The sequence below is a fragment of the Coregonus lavaretus genome, assembly GCF_964263955.1.
Source record: "Coregonus lavaretus genome assembly, chromosome: 3".
In the NCBI taxonomy this organism is placed as follows: Eukaryota; Metazoa; Chordata; class Actinopteri; order Salmoniformes; family Salmonidae; genus Coregonus; species Coregonus lavaretus.
In genome coordinates, this window is record NC_139990.1 from 62,148,410 (window position 1) to 62,162,948 (window position 14,539).

Genomic DNA, 14,539 nt, shown 5'->3' on the forward strand with positions numbered 1-14,539 from the left:
TCTCATTACCAGCCGCTGAGCCACAGCCAGATGCATGAGGAGGGAGGGGAGGACTGCATCTACGGTTCCTCATCTTGTCCCCCTTCTTTCCCGCTCTCTCCGGGGGATGCCGGATACAGCAGTCCCTCATTCAGTGTGGGAGTGAGACACAGGCTCCTGGGCACTAGCTCTCCAGGTGCTTTGCCAGAAGCTCAATGGTGGAACGTTGCCCAGGAGTTCACATTCTGCTCCCAGGGCGAGGGCCAGGCCTTCCGCTACTCACCTCCGTCTGGACTTCTTCATCCCCAGCACGCCAACGGTGGACTCCAGTCCGTTCATGCCAACAGCACCTTTGACCCATCCTCCGTTTTCCCTGCCACACCGGACTCAGCCTGCTGGGACATAGGACTTGAGAATCCCTCACCCACAGACCAGGGTTTCCTGTACAGGGAAGTCTCAGATGAGTACTCAAGTCCCTCAGGGCTCTTTGATGCTACGAAAGAAGCCCCACTACCTGAACTATCTTCCCAGTGTGTGGAAGACATCTTTGGGCAGATGTAGACGGAGTAGAGTTCAGTGGCAGGACCAGTAAACACCCCTGCCATTTTCTAAGTCTTCAATGGCGAGGGTTGCCAACACTCCAGGTTTGGCCTGGAGTATCACATAATAGGTCTAGCTCTTGTGAGAATTAGTGCTATTCCGGGACTGTTTAAATTGAACAAATAACGAACAATTTTATTATGTCGATGTACTTATAATCAATCCCAGAATGAGTTCGGCAACATTAAGGCAGACCTGAATGTATTCGCCATGTACAATAGGACTGTTACAGTAATAGCTGCTGTGCTGTTATGTAGGGAGGTAAGTTACTACTATAATATAGGCTTAATCTATATATATAAATATATATTTACATGTATTTAACCAGGCGAGTCAGTTAAGAAAAACACATATTTATTGGCTATACATGGTCTATAATATAAGTAGAATAATACATTGACAATTTATTTTACATATTTTATCACTATTTATTGTATTTATTCAAAATAAACACCTGCTTTATGTGAACTGCTGTTTTGATAATTGATTCTCTAATAATTGACAATGAAATAGGACAACCATACCATACCCGCAGTAATTTGAGTCAAATGTGCGGTAAGTAGCATGTGACTCCCATCTAATTTAGGAGAAAGCTTTTAAATCAGTCTTCCTTTGTCATTAATAGTTTTGGTAGATATATTTGTGCAGCGATTAGACTACAGCGGAACGTTTTTGGAGGCGGAACGTTTAAATTGGTGTGATGTTTCCTATACGACTGGAAATACAGATGGCCATTACTTCCGGATTTGCATTACACACGTGAGAAAGTTGGAAACACGTTTGTTTTGCAACTATTGTATTTATCCAGATGAAGTAAACAAATGCATTTCATTAACTGACTGGAAATCAAGTCGTTGGAAGTAGCTTTCTCACAGGTAATGTGGCTTTATTTCTCCCTGCCTTCATACGTTGCAATTAGCTTTGTCAAGTACCTCAACCAGAAACCTGGTCTCAGAGCAATTCGTATTATTCTGTATGTAAATGCGACACACTCCATGTATACTGAACAAAAATATAATGTCAACATGCAACAATTTCAACGATTTTACTGAGTTACAGTTCATATAAGAAAATCAGTCAATTGAAATAATTTCATTAGGCCCTAATCTATGGATTTCACATTACTGGGCAGGGGCTCAGCCATGGGTGGGCCTGGGATGGCATAGGCCCACCCACTTGGGAGCCAGGGCCACCCACTGGGGAACCAGGCCGAGCCAATCAGAATGAGTTTTTCCCCACAAAAGGGCTTTATTACAGACAGAAATACTCCTCAGTTTCATCAGCTGTCCTGGTGGCTGGGCTCAGACGATCCTGCAGGTGAAGAGGCCGCATGTGGAGGTCCTGGGCTGGCGTGGTTACACGTGGTCTGCGTTTGTGAGGCCGGTTGGACGTACTGCCAAATTCTCTAAAACAATGTTGGAGGCGGGTTATGGTAGAGAAATTAACATTAAATTATCTGGCAACTGCTCTGGTGAAAATTGCTGCAGTCAGCATGCCAATTGCACGCTCCCTCAAAACTTGAGACATTTGTGGCATTGTGCTATGTGACAACTGCACATTTTAGTGGCCTTTTATTTACTCCAGCACAAGGTGCACCTGTGTAATGATCATGCTGTTTAATCAGCTTCTTGATATGCCACATCTGTCAGGTGGATGGATTATCTTGGCAAAGGAGAAATGCTCACTAACAGGGATGCGAATAAATTAGTGCACACAATTTGAGAGAAATAAGCTTTTTGTGTGTATGACATATTACGAATTACAATTCGTATTATATCTTACAAATTTGCTAAACTTACAACATTCTAGGCTAGGGTTTAAGGTGAGGTTAACCCATCCCTGCATTGAGGTATGTTTTCCAACCCATATTTCTCGCCGGCTCTGTGGTGTCTTAATCTAACCATGATGGCGTTCCGACTCCAGTGCAACTCGGTGTAAACAAGTCGGCTGCATAGATTCCAGTTGGACGCAGTTGACAAATGACGTAAAATGAATAATGGCTCCATCTGCCCGCTGGTTGAGAACAGACTAGAGTTTTTGAAATGAACCTCCGACTCCTTTTGAGTTGCTATGCGTCAATACTTCAAAAATGTACATTCTTAAACCATTACCGTGTACCTATGTTTGTCCTCTGTTGCGGGCCTTTCTTAGTTTGCTGAAATCCATACATTTTTATAAAACGTTAATCAAATACAACCACCAACTTTTTCCTTGTTAAGATTCAATTGGCACATGTGCATTCACACTGAGTTGCCTTCTTAGAGCAACAGCAATGAGGAAACAGTAAGTGGTTGTATTTGATTAACGTTTTATTAAAATGTTTTGTTTTCAGCAAACAAAGAAAGGCACGCAACAACAGAGAACGCACATAGGTTCATAAAAAAAACTATAGTCTGCTCTCAACTACGTGAAGGAGTTGGGGTACTTGGCATCAATTGGCTACAATTTGTACGCCATATTATATGATCTCTTAATAATAAGTTTCCATTACTGGGCGTTACAGGTTAGCTTATACAAAACTTTGCCATAGTCAGATTTTTCTTAACAATACTTTTTTCACCGAATCGAGAATGAAGAAAGCATCCTAGAAAGTCTGTGTTCAGTTGCAGGTGGTTCTTCAAAAACCAGAGACTATTCAGAAAGATAATAAATCCATGTTTTGCACCGAGTGAGGAGTTTCCTCGCCATTTTAGCTGCCAGACATCTTGCATTTCCTAACATCTTTGCAGGAACTAGTCATTTCTATGTGCCGCGGCCACTTGTAGAAGTAGATGGCAGCGCATCACACATTGCGACCAAAACAGATGTACACACATGCAAGAGGCATTTCTCACTCGATACAAAACATGGATGTAATATCTTTCTGAATATTCTCTGGTTTTTGGAGAACCACCTGCAACCGGACACTGACATTTTTAAGATACTTTCTTCGTTCTCGATTTGGTGAAAGAAGTATCGCCAAGAACAGGTAAGTTGAAAAATCTATGGCTTTTGTCTAAGCTAACCTGTAATGCCCAGTAATGGAAACGTATTATTAAGTTATATCGCATTATCTGGCGTACAAACTGTAGCTTACAATGAGCTCCAAGCTAAATCTGTTTGCATGGTAGCTAGCTAGCTAGACATGCAGTTAGTGTAATAACAGTCAGGTTTTCTTTAAGAAGTACAAAAAGAGACTCATCAACACTTGTTGATGAGTAAATGTCGTAATACAAACATGAAGACGACTGACGTAATGGTCGACAAATGAGGCAAACAATTTATGATAGTGGTTAGTTGATTGAAGGTAGTGGTGCTCCCAAAACACCCACTAGCTATTAGGGCTGGGACGATACCAGTATCTCAATATTTGTTTCCATGTCAAAAATGAAAATACAAAGCAAATAACTATTTGGTCCTTTTAAAAAACCTGCTCTATGTAAAATAGTGTGCTATAGCTTGGAAAATAAATAAAATGACTCTGGATGACAACATAATGATGTTTGTTTCCAACATTAGGACTGTTTTCCTAAAGAATTTAAATCAGTTTTGTTTCTTGCTACGATACTAACGAGTATCGCTATACTGGTATCGTCCCGGCCCTACTAGCTATGATGCTAGCTGTGGAAAATGCTTGTACAATGTGTAGGAACATTGTGTAGCATAGACCAAGTTGATGCAGTTACTTTTATATTGTCAGAAAAAACCATCACCTCTTACTGATACTTATTTCAGTAGAGTGATCCTGTTGTTACTAGCAAATGCACTGCAACCATTATGGGCAAGTTTCTTGAGAGACTAGCTAGTACACTCGCATACAGGGAGGTAGTTGGAATTATCACAATTATTGTTACGTGAAACACCTAATTAAGTGGGATGTGCCTTAGGCAAAGCTACATTTGATCCTTCAAGCTTCAGTTTCTGACGTGTGTGTGATTGTCAGATAGGAGAAGATGGAGGGGAAGGAGCCAAAGAAGGAACAGAAGCGGCACCAGCAGAAGCACAGCGGGCCCAAGGCAGAGAGGAAGAAGAGCAGGAAGCAGCTGGGAACCCCAGCCGGAGATGACGAACGCAAGAGGAACCCCAAAGCGTTTGCTGTCCAGTCAGCAGTGCGCATGGCCAAAACCTTCCACAGGTCAGCAGCATTCGTATACATGCCCCATTATACTACACTACATGAAAAATCATCCCACCCTAAACTTTAATGTTTGCGTTTTTAGCATTGATTTAGTTTTGTTTCACAAGGTTTACATAGTATTTTGTTGTATGTATTTTAGTTACTGTGACACTAATCTGTGGTTTTACAAGTTTATAGAAACAACCTTAGGACTGAATACTGTTAATGTATCTTGAGCGTTTCAGACAGACATTGAGATTTAGAAAAGCAGTGTAGAGGAGGCAGCATAACAACTGCAGACAGACACAGTTCAACATTGTAGGAAACTATAAACACTGTTCTTTCCCCTTCTCCCAGAGCCCAGGACCTAAAGGCCAAGAAACATCACATACCCCTGGTGGACCGCACCCCTCTGGAGCCTCCCCCGATAGTGGTGGTGGTGGTAGGACCCCCCAAGGTGGGCAAGAGCACCCTCATCCGCTGTCTGATCAAAAACTTCACGCGGCAGAAACTAGGGGACATCTGCGGGCCTGTGACCATAGTCTCTGGTGAGTTGAGCTTGGGTCGTATTCATTAGTGCACACCATAGCAAAGCATTTTGCAACAGAAAGCACTTCTTCTTGGACAAGTTAAGGTAGTCCCTCCCCGTTTTGTCACGTTTGCTTCTGTTTAGTTCCTAGTGAATACCACCCTGCATGACCACAGGGCTGTAATTTAATGTGTTGTTTTCCTTGTGTGCTAACGCCGCCCCACCACAATCTTAATTTCTTAATTTTCCTTTCAGGAAAGAAGAGGCGTCTTACCTTTGTCGAGTGTAGCAATGACATCAATACAATGATTGACTTGGCAAAGGTTGCTGACCTGGTAAGTTAAAGCCAAAATGACCGAATTTTAAAGTGATAAAAACTAGATAGAAATGTACTTACATTTTAGTCATTTAGCAGATGCTCTTATCCAGAGCGACTTACAGTTTAGTGAGTGCATACATTTTTCATACTGGCCCCGTGGGAAACGAACCCACAACACTGGCGTTGCAAGCGCCATGCTCTACCAACTGAGCTACAGGAGGCCCACCGTAAACTTTAATGTTAGCGTTTTTTTTTAAACTTCTTATAATATTGGAGTAATGTCTGTTTTGATGCCTTATTGTTGACTTTTTAGTATATTTTATCACACTACGAAAATGCAGTGTTGGCATAAACACTATGGATGCGTCCCAAATGACATCCTATTCCCTATGTAGTACATTACTTTTGACCAGGGCCCATAGGGCTCTGGTCAAAAGTAGTGCCATATATAGCGAGTAGGGTGACATTTGAGATGCACATATCTGTGACAATTGAATTGAATCCAGATTTCCCTACCAGACAATAAAAATAGACCTGACTTGATGGTCCTCTGTAGCTCAGCTGGTAGAGCACGGCGCTTGTAACGCCAAGGTAGTGGGTTCGATCCCCGGGACCACCCATACACAAAAATGTATGCACGCACGACTGTAAGTCGCTTTGGATAAAAGCGTCTGCTAAATGGCTTATTATAATATTATTATATCAGTGAGATAAAGACTGACATCCCTGTGGTCCACCAGGTGCTGATGCTCATTGACGCCAGCTTCGGCTTTGAGATGGAGACCTTTGAGTTTCTCAACATCTGCCAGGTGCACGGCTTCCCGCGCATCATGGGCGTGCTCACCCACCTGGACTCGTTCCGCAATAACAAGGCCCTGCGCAAGACCAAGAAGCGGCTCAAACACCGCTTTTGGACCGAGGTCTACCAGGTAAGCACCGAATTAGAATGAGAGACTTTATCTTTGGCTTCACACCATAAATAGTATTAGCAATTGTGTGTGTGTGTGTATATAAGGGTGAGTGAGTCAGTGCAAATAGTCTCTTCAAATGCAGCTGTGAAAAGAGTCAGTGCAAATATTATCTTAAGGTGCAGGTGAGTACAGGTAGACGGGTCTGTGCAGGTAGACAGCTTAGGGTTAGCTGCTCAACAGTCTTATGGACTGGAGGTAGAAGCTGTCTCGGAACCTGTTCGTCCGAGACCTGATGCTCAGGTACCGCCTGCCGGACGGTAGCAGAGAGAGCAGTCCATGGCTGGTGTGGCTGGAATCCTTGGCGATCTTCCGGGCTTCCTCAGAGACCGCCTGGTGTAGATGTCCTTCTACCTGCATGACTGGGCAGTCTTCACCACCCTCTGTAGAGTCTTGCGGTTCAGACCTGGTAGTTGCCGTACCAGGTGGTGATGCAGCCAGACAGAATGCTCTCAATGGTACACCTGTAAAGGTCCCTGAGGATCTGAGGGGCCATGCCAAACCTCTTCAGCAGTCCTGTAGTCTACGATCACCTCCTTGGTTTTGCTGAGGTTGAGGGAGAGATTATTGTCCTGGCACCACTCTGCCAGGGCTCTAACCTCCTCCCTGTAGGCTTTCTCGTCGTTGTCGGTGATCAGGCCTATCACCGTCGCGTCGTCAGCAAACTTGATGATTGAGTTGGTTTGACTTTTTTTTTTTGCAAAGTGTTTTTATTGGTTTTCACAAAGATATTCAAACTGTACAAAGCATGGATAATACCAAAAGTAACAACAACTGAACACCATACTGTAACTACCCATATACGATCTATAGCTAGCACATTTCATATTTCATTGTCTTATTCTTTCTTGGCAAGAGCTGAGATATTTATGATGTGCTAGATAAACCTTGGAGGTAAATTAGCAGAGTTGGCCAGTCTGTGCCAACCCTACATATCCCCTTCATACATCCTGAAACTCAGCGTTTTTCTCTTGTGCTATGGAAGTGACAAGTTGACTTGTGATTTTCTTAGGTTTGTCTTGATAAGACGTTTAACGTGTACACAATCTGTCAGAGCTTGCATGTTGTGAATGTGTATAATATAGTTATAAAGGTCATCACAATCTCATCAACATGGCATACGGTCTTTCTCTGAACCTAATCCACCACAAGTTCCTTTCCTGAAGAGTGTTCCACATTCCCTCTTTGTTTCCCCCAGGGTGCCAAACTATTCTACCTGTCCGGTATGGTGTACGGAGAGTACCAGATCCAGGAGGTCAAGAACCTGGGCCGCTTCATCTCCGTCATGAAGTTCCGCCCGCTGGTGTGGCAGCAATCTCATCCCTACGTCGTGGCCGACCGGTGAGTGTCCAGACCTCTTAGAGCGATGTGTTTGTAATGGAACATACATTATGTAGCCAGGACTGATTCAGCGTAGGGAAAGTGACATGGATCAAATCAATTAACTACCAGGGAGAAGCAGTACCTCGATGCTCGGCTTTGAGTGCCCAGACTATTGTATTCTTACCTGTCTGGCTTTTGGGCAAATGATGTGTTCTGTATGTTGCTATGCTTGTTCTGTGAATGCTATGATGCAGTTGAATGGTGACATGTATGGTTATTGTGTGTGTAATTGTGCACACTTGCATGCCTGCGAGCAATGGGTCCCAGCACCCTGCTTGCATTTTCACTCCCTGTTAATTTGTTTTTTGTTTAACTGATCCCCTTCACTGTTCCTCATTCACACTCGTCATCTACACAGCATGGAGGATTTGACCGACCCCGAGATGGTGAGGGTGGACCCCAAGTGTGATCGTACTGTATCTCTCTATGGCTACCTGAGGGGGACATACTTGAAGAATAAAGGCCAGGTCCATATCCCTGGTAAGTACGCTCATTGGGTTAAGAGCAAATAAGAATCTGAGCCCTTTTGAGGAACACTGACTTGTAGAGAAGAGATTAATTGAATACTGTATCAGTACTCGCAAAGCTAGTACATATTGACTTGCACTATTCACATTCACCAATTCATTTAGCAAATAAACATAGCATGTGGTTACTGCGGTGGTGTATTTGGGCAATGTTTCACTCCTACACACCTCTGAACAGAGATTTTATCTCAATTGTACAAAGATGGGGTTTTGAAAACATTGATTCGGAAAGCTGTATTGTCCTAACATTGGGCTATTTGGTTTGAAACCTAACACATGGTGGCACCCTCTGCAGGTGTGGGGGACTTTGCGGTGGCAGACATCAGCTTCCTGCCAGACCCCTGCGGTCTGCCTGAGGCGCAGAAGAAGAGGGCGCTGAACGAGAAGGAGCGGCTGCTCTACGCTCCCATGGCGGGGGTCGGGGGGGTCGTGTACGATAAGGACGCAGTCTACATTGACCTGCCCGGCGGCCACGTCAATCAGGAACAGGTCAGTTCCAACCCCTGGGCCATGTTCAGTAAGACACAGAAAAGGAAAATACTATGTATTTTTACTGGTCAAAGTCAGGTAGTTCAATACATATGATGGATGTGATATGGAAGAGCTCCTGAATGTAATTGACTCCTGTTATATACAATGGCTTGAGACTGTTGTGAATGAGTACACTAAACCGAAAGTGTCATGGGCCGTTGTAAATTCCCTCTCCCCTGAACCTAGATCATGTGCAGATGATCTAGATAATGTGTGTGCACACGCTCCTATAATCAGTTATTTCTGTTCCGTGTCCACCAGGAGGAGGTCCGTCCCACCACAGAGTTGGTCCAATCCCTCATCGGTACACACACCACCCTGGATGCCAAGATGGCCGCCAGCAAAGTGTCACTGTTCACAGGGGCGGCTGCCCTGACCCCCGGGGAAGTGGAGGAGGAGGAGGAGGAGAACGGGTGAGTGCACAGTGACGCTCGCACAATGTCTTGGAAATCTCAAATGATACGCTATTCCCATATATTGTGTACTACTTTTGTGGCCACTATGGAATCATTTGAGACACAGCCCTAAAATCATTGTTAAAATCTGTTATAAACGTATTGTTAAAAGAGAACCTCATCGTCATTTTAATCTCATGGACTGTCAGTCCTTGTAATTTGAGAGTCGCTACATTTCTCCAGTCCTATTCCTTAGCTTTATAGCAAACCAAGTGGCTGCCGTTTTGTTCTTTTACTAAATAGAAAGTGGGCCGTTAAATACAGGCATATAGAAAATTATATCAATTTTTGCCTCTGACTTGTGTTGGTCTCCATCTTGTCTCACAGGCTGACGTCAGGACCACAGGAGAGCCGAGTCTGGGACCCTGAGACACAGAGAGAGCGGAGGAAGGCTGTCTTCACTGAAGAGGAAGATGATGACGATGATGATGACAGCGAGGGTAGCAGTGAAGAAGAGGGGGATGAGGAAGGAGAGTCTGAAGAAGAGGATGAGGAAGATAATGAGGGGGGAAACAAAAGAGAAGAAGAAGAAACAGTTTTGAAGAAAGAGGCAAAGGACAACACTGAACCAAAAGAGAATCAAGGAATAAAGACCGCCCCTCCGGTGAAGAGACAGAAGATGGAGGAAAGGAAAGCAGAGAAAGAGCCAGTGGTAGAGGTACCTGCCTTTGCAGACAGTGAGGATGAGCTGGAAATGAGTGAGGAGGAGGGAGAAGGGGTGAAGGGAGAGCAGGAGAGTGAAGGAGAGGAGAGTGATTCTGAGGGGGAAGAAGATGAAGACGGTGCAGTGGAAAAGGGTGATGTCAAACCAAGAGACTCTGGTCATTGCTCGGAGGAAGAGGAGGATGCGAGTGATTCAATGGAAGAGGATGACTGTGAAACCAAGGTCTTGGGCAAAGAAAGCAAGAAGTCGAATGCCACCTCCAAAATGGAAGATGAGGAGATGGAGGGAGGAGAGCTGTGCTATGAAAGTGCAGGTAATATTCGGTCTATTCAGCGTAGTTCCATTGTGGCCCCTCCCCCTTGTCTATACTACATCTTCAGTGTCCACAGAATTTTGTTCAAGCCCATCATTTACAAACCTAATTCCAATAATGCTGCTCTGAATTGAAGACCAAGTTGAGTACTTTAATCAGGTGTGTTAGTGGCAGGCTGGAACAAAAACCTGCACTCTCTGGTGTAAGCAATATTGTAATGGATCCACCTCACCTGTACAGTTGGCTGTTGAATTCTAAAACAACCTAGCCCTTACTCTCTAGGCACTCCTGTAGATCTGACAGGACTGGATCGGTTTCTTGCCTTGTGATAGGATAATCTAATGACCTATCCAATCGTATCAGATTTACAGGAGTGCCTAGAGGCTAAGGGATGATTTGGAATTCAGAATGCATGCTTCTTGTCTGCCATATTGCTTTCACCTTGTGAATACTGATGGGGAGGGGAAGTAGCCAAATGGAACAAGAACTGAAGTCAATAATTAATTTCACCCTAACCCACCAAATGTTTCTCAGGGGCACTGCGGTGGAAGGAGGGTCTGCAACAGAAAGCGTCGGAGGCGTTTCTACGGCAACAGCGCGCCACCCCCAATCTACGTAAACTGGTGTACGGCACAGGTAACGTCTCCTCCTGGGTTTCAGTAACAAGATTAGTTTGTTTTGTTCTTAGAATGTTTTTTTGCCTCTTTTTTTTTTAACTGACATTTTCCCTTTTATCCTAATGTCATGGCGGATCTTGTTTGTTGAGCACTAGAGTGTATTCATTAATGCACACTGTAGCAAAATGTTTTGCAATGAAAATGAGCATTTCTTATTGGACAAGTTCAGGTCCTCCCTATTTCGGCCCATTTGCTTCCGTTTGTGCCTGGCCTTGATTTCTGACTGACTACGTTTATTTCCTTCAGTGGCGGAGGTTGATGGTGATGGGAAGGAGGATGAGGAGGAGCTGGGAGGGCTATTTCGAGTCAGCCGCCCCGAGAAGGGCAAGAAGCATCGTGCGGACGGCGTGGACTGCTCCCGTTTTGACCCTGATGCCGCTCACAACTGGGACCTGGAAGAGGTAAAAGGGGAAATCTACAAAACCATATCGTAGCGCCTCTTTCCTTTGTCCCATCTCTTTTACTACAGGGTTTATCTTCCTCTGGGACCCCAAGGGTTGCACATTTTTGTTTTAACCCAGCACTAGCACACCTGATTTGGCACTGGACATTTAAAGTGTGGAAAGACCAACAGTTTGAAGAAAGGCATTAAGTAGAAGGAGCTATGGATGGAGGCATCCATACATTCATATTCTGACCTGGGTTGGGGTCAATACAATGATTTATATTCCATCAACTCAAGAGATAAATTACATTTATTGAATATTTTTTGTAATTGACATAAATATTGTGTCCTCAGATGCTGGACTCGATACGGGACTGTTTTGTGACAGGGAAATGGGAGGACGATCAAGATGCTGCTACATTGCTGAAGGAGGATGGTAAGGATTTGCAGCCCATTGCTCAATGTTTGGATTGTTTTCATGACTTTCTTGGTCTTGTCCTTAAAAGTGCTTTATAACTGCAATCTGTCCCATTTTAAATGCAATCTGTAAAGGTTGACTCCTGTGTGCACATCAAATATGGTAAACAGAGAGCAATTGAAATTCATTTTCCCCAATTCAAATTATTTTCATGTGCTCCGGATATGGACTCATTGTCCCAACAGAGTAGTCCCAATCCATCAGGGCTATGTACTGTATATCAGAAGTCCACTGTTCATTATCACCCGCTTGCTAACTCGCTCTTCGTCTCTTTTTAGAGGAGCTATATGGCGATTTTGAGGACTTGGAGACGGGGGAAGTGCACAAGGGGAAAGCTGGCAAGCAGAAGGACCAAGCCAAGGAAGAAAGTGATGATGATAAGGAAGATGAGGAGGAGGAGAAGCCGATGACGGTGGACGACGAGACCCAGAAGAACAAGCGTCTGGAGAAGAAACGGCGGCTGAAGGAGCGCTTCGACACGGAGTACGACGACGGAGACGCCACCTACTTTGATGACCTCAAGGAGGAGATGCAGAAACAGGCAGAGGTGAGGGGTCATAGGTAAATGTTTGATATGACAGGAGGCAGAAGTCTCTGGCCCTGATAGAATACTTCAGAAATGCCTCCTTTTTCCTTCCTTGATGTAATCACAGATTTTAAAAAAAAAAGCGTATATTTGGGGTGGGTAACCTTACTTGCACCTACCCAACCACTAGATATGTGCTTACATCGAAGAAACAAGGAAGGATGCATTTGGAAATTATTCAAACGGGGTCAAGGTAACATCTTATTATGCCCGAAAGGAAACCAACGTTGTTAGTGGCATTCCGATCAGACATTGAGTCGTGTTCATCAGGCACAATGAGGGAAAATCAGTCTTGAAACGCAAAACAAAATTGTACATGCTCTTCTTTTAAATCAACTTACAGAATTGTCAACCTTGGCATTGACACTATATTCAGTATGTGGCCCATGTGGGATTCAAACCAACAACCCTGGTGTTGACAACACCCTGTTCTAACCCACTGAGCCTTTCATTTCACCACAATCTCTAAACCTTTCTCCTCTTCCTAGCTGAACCGGGCTGAGTTTGAGGACGTGGATGACGAGACACGGGTCCAGTACGAGGGCTTCCGGCCTGGCATGTATGTGCGTCTGGAGATCCCCTCCCTGCCCTGCGAGTTTGTCACCAACTTTGATCCCCACTATCCCATCATCCTCGGGGCTCTAGGCGCCAGCGAGGGCAACGTAGGTTACCTGCAGGTGAGTGACGGGTTAACGAGTCAGGCTCAGTTCCATTTCAATTGAAGAAGTGAAATAGAGTGAATTGGACTTCCAGTTCAAGAACTTAACTCCTTGGCTGTGTCTGAAATGGCATCCTATTAAATACAGGGAAGTCCCATTGTGACCAATGTCTCTTTTGCAAGTAGCCCTGATTCACAAAAATGAAGCAAAATAAGGAATTACTGACACAATTATAACAATCAAAGGCGGGAGCATGAAACATACAAAAATACAATTATGGAAAAACACGTGCATTCCTCTGTAAACGGGTCATGTACCAATACCCTAAAATGTCCGAAAGGCAATGGTGCGTCCAATTGTAGGGTATTCTGAAATTTGTGGCATGTAAAACCTAAAGGCTATTTTACCTAAATCACTAATGACAACAGGAATTTCAAGATTTAGCCATTCCTGTGAGCGAGTAAGGTATTTTGTACTTCTGTAGGTCAGGAGCAATGTAGTATGGTAGTTTCTGCCCGAGAGCTTTATAAATGAACAGAAGGCAATGTTGTGTTCTCTGCGTTGCCAATGATGGCCAGCCCACTTTCTGATACAGATCACAGTGATGGAATGTCAACTGAACGATTTATTCTATCAAGCGAAAGGCACAATCTATTTCTGTAGAAGAAGCCCAGTTTAATTCTGTGTCTTTGTTAGCTCACCTACATGTTTTAAATGACAACTTGTCATCGATCCAAATGCCAAGGTATTTATATGAGAGGACTTGCTCAATTTGGGCTCCATTCAATGTGCAGACATGGAAGTCTGTGGAGTCAATGTTGTGGGCTCTAGAGAACAGCATATACTTTGTTTTATCTGCATTCAGTACCAGATTAAGGTCAAGTGCTTTTTGTATGACATTTAATGCAGTCTGTAGATCAGCTACAGTGGGGGAAAAAAAGTATTTAGTCAGCCACCAATTGTGCAAGTTCTCCCACTTAAAAAGATGAGAGGCCTGTAATTTTCATCATAGGTACACGTCAACTATGACAGACAAATTGAGAATCACATTGTAGGATTTTTAATGAATTTATTTGCAAATTATGGTGGAAAATAAGTATTTGGTCACCTACAAACAAGCAAGATTTCTGGCTCTCACAGACCTGTAACTTCTTCTTTAAGAGGCTCCTCTGTCCTCCACTCGTTACCTGTATTAATGGCACCTGTTTGAACTTGTTATCAGTATAAAAGACACCTGTCCACAACCTCAAACAGTCACACTCCAAACTCCACTATGGCCAAGACCAAAGAGCTGTCAAAGGACACCAGAAACAAAATTGTAGACCTGCACCAGGCTGGGAAGACTGAATCTGCAATAGGTAAGCAGCTTGGTTTGAAGAAATCAACTGTG

General features: G+C 43.9%; 1 protein-coding gene across 1 annotated transcript in view; it reads left to right on the plus strand.

The window, feature by feature from the left end:
* Positions 1 to 1,315: 1,315 nt before the first annotated feature.
* The window catches only part of LOC311126936 (ribosome biogenesis protein BMS1 homolog), a 33,761-nt gene continuing 20,537 nt past the window's right edge, over positions 1,316 to 14,539 (plus strand). The window contains exons 1-15 of the mRNA XM_084158652.1: positions 1,316 to 1,454; positions 4,502 to 4,693; positions 5,033 to 5,223; positions 5,460 to 5,539; positions 6,264 to 6,452; positions 7,690 to 7,832; positions 8,233 to 8,354; positions 8,697 to 8,890; positions 9,194 to 9,345; positions 9,715 to 10,364; positions 10,899 to 11,000; positions 11,288 to 11,442; positions 11,781 to 11,862; positions 12,183 to 12,451; positions 12,979 to 13,167. Of these exons, the coding sequence (XP_084014778.1) occupies positions 4,512 to 4,693; positions 5,033 to 5,223; positions 5,460 to 5,539; positions 6,264 to 6,452; positions 7,690 to 7,832; positions 8,233 to 8,354; positions 8,697 to 8,890; positions 9,194 to 9,345; positions 9,715 to 10,364; positions 10,899 to 11,000; positions 11,288 to 11,442; positions 11,781 to 11,862; positions 12,183 to 12,451; positions 12,979 to 13,167 (2,700 nt within the window). The 5' untranslated portion in view covers positions 1,316 to 1,454; positions 4,502 to 4,511. The remainder of the gene's footprint in view (positions 1,455 to 4,501; positions 4,694 to 5,032; positions 5,224 to 5,459; positions 5,540 to 6,263; positions 6,453 to 7,689; positions 7,833 to 8,232; positions 8,355 to 8,696; positions 8,891 to 9,193; positions 9,346 to 9,714; positions 10,365 to 10,898; positions 11,001 to 11,287; positions 11,443 to 11,780; positions 11,863 to 12,182; positions 12,452 to 12,978; positions 13,168 to 14,539) is intronic.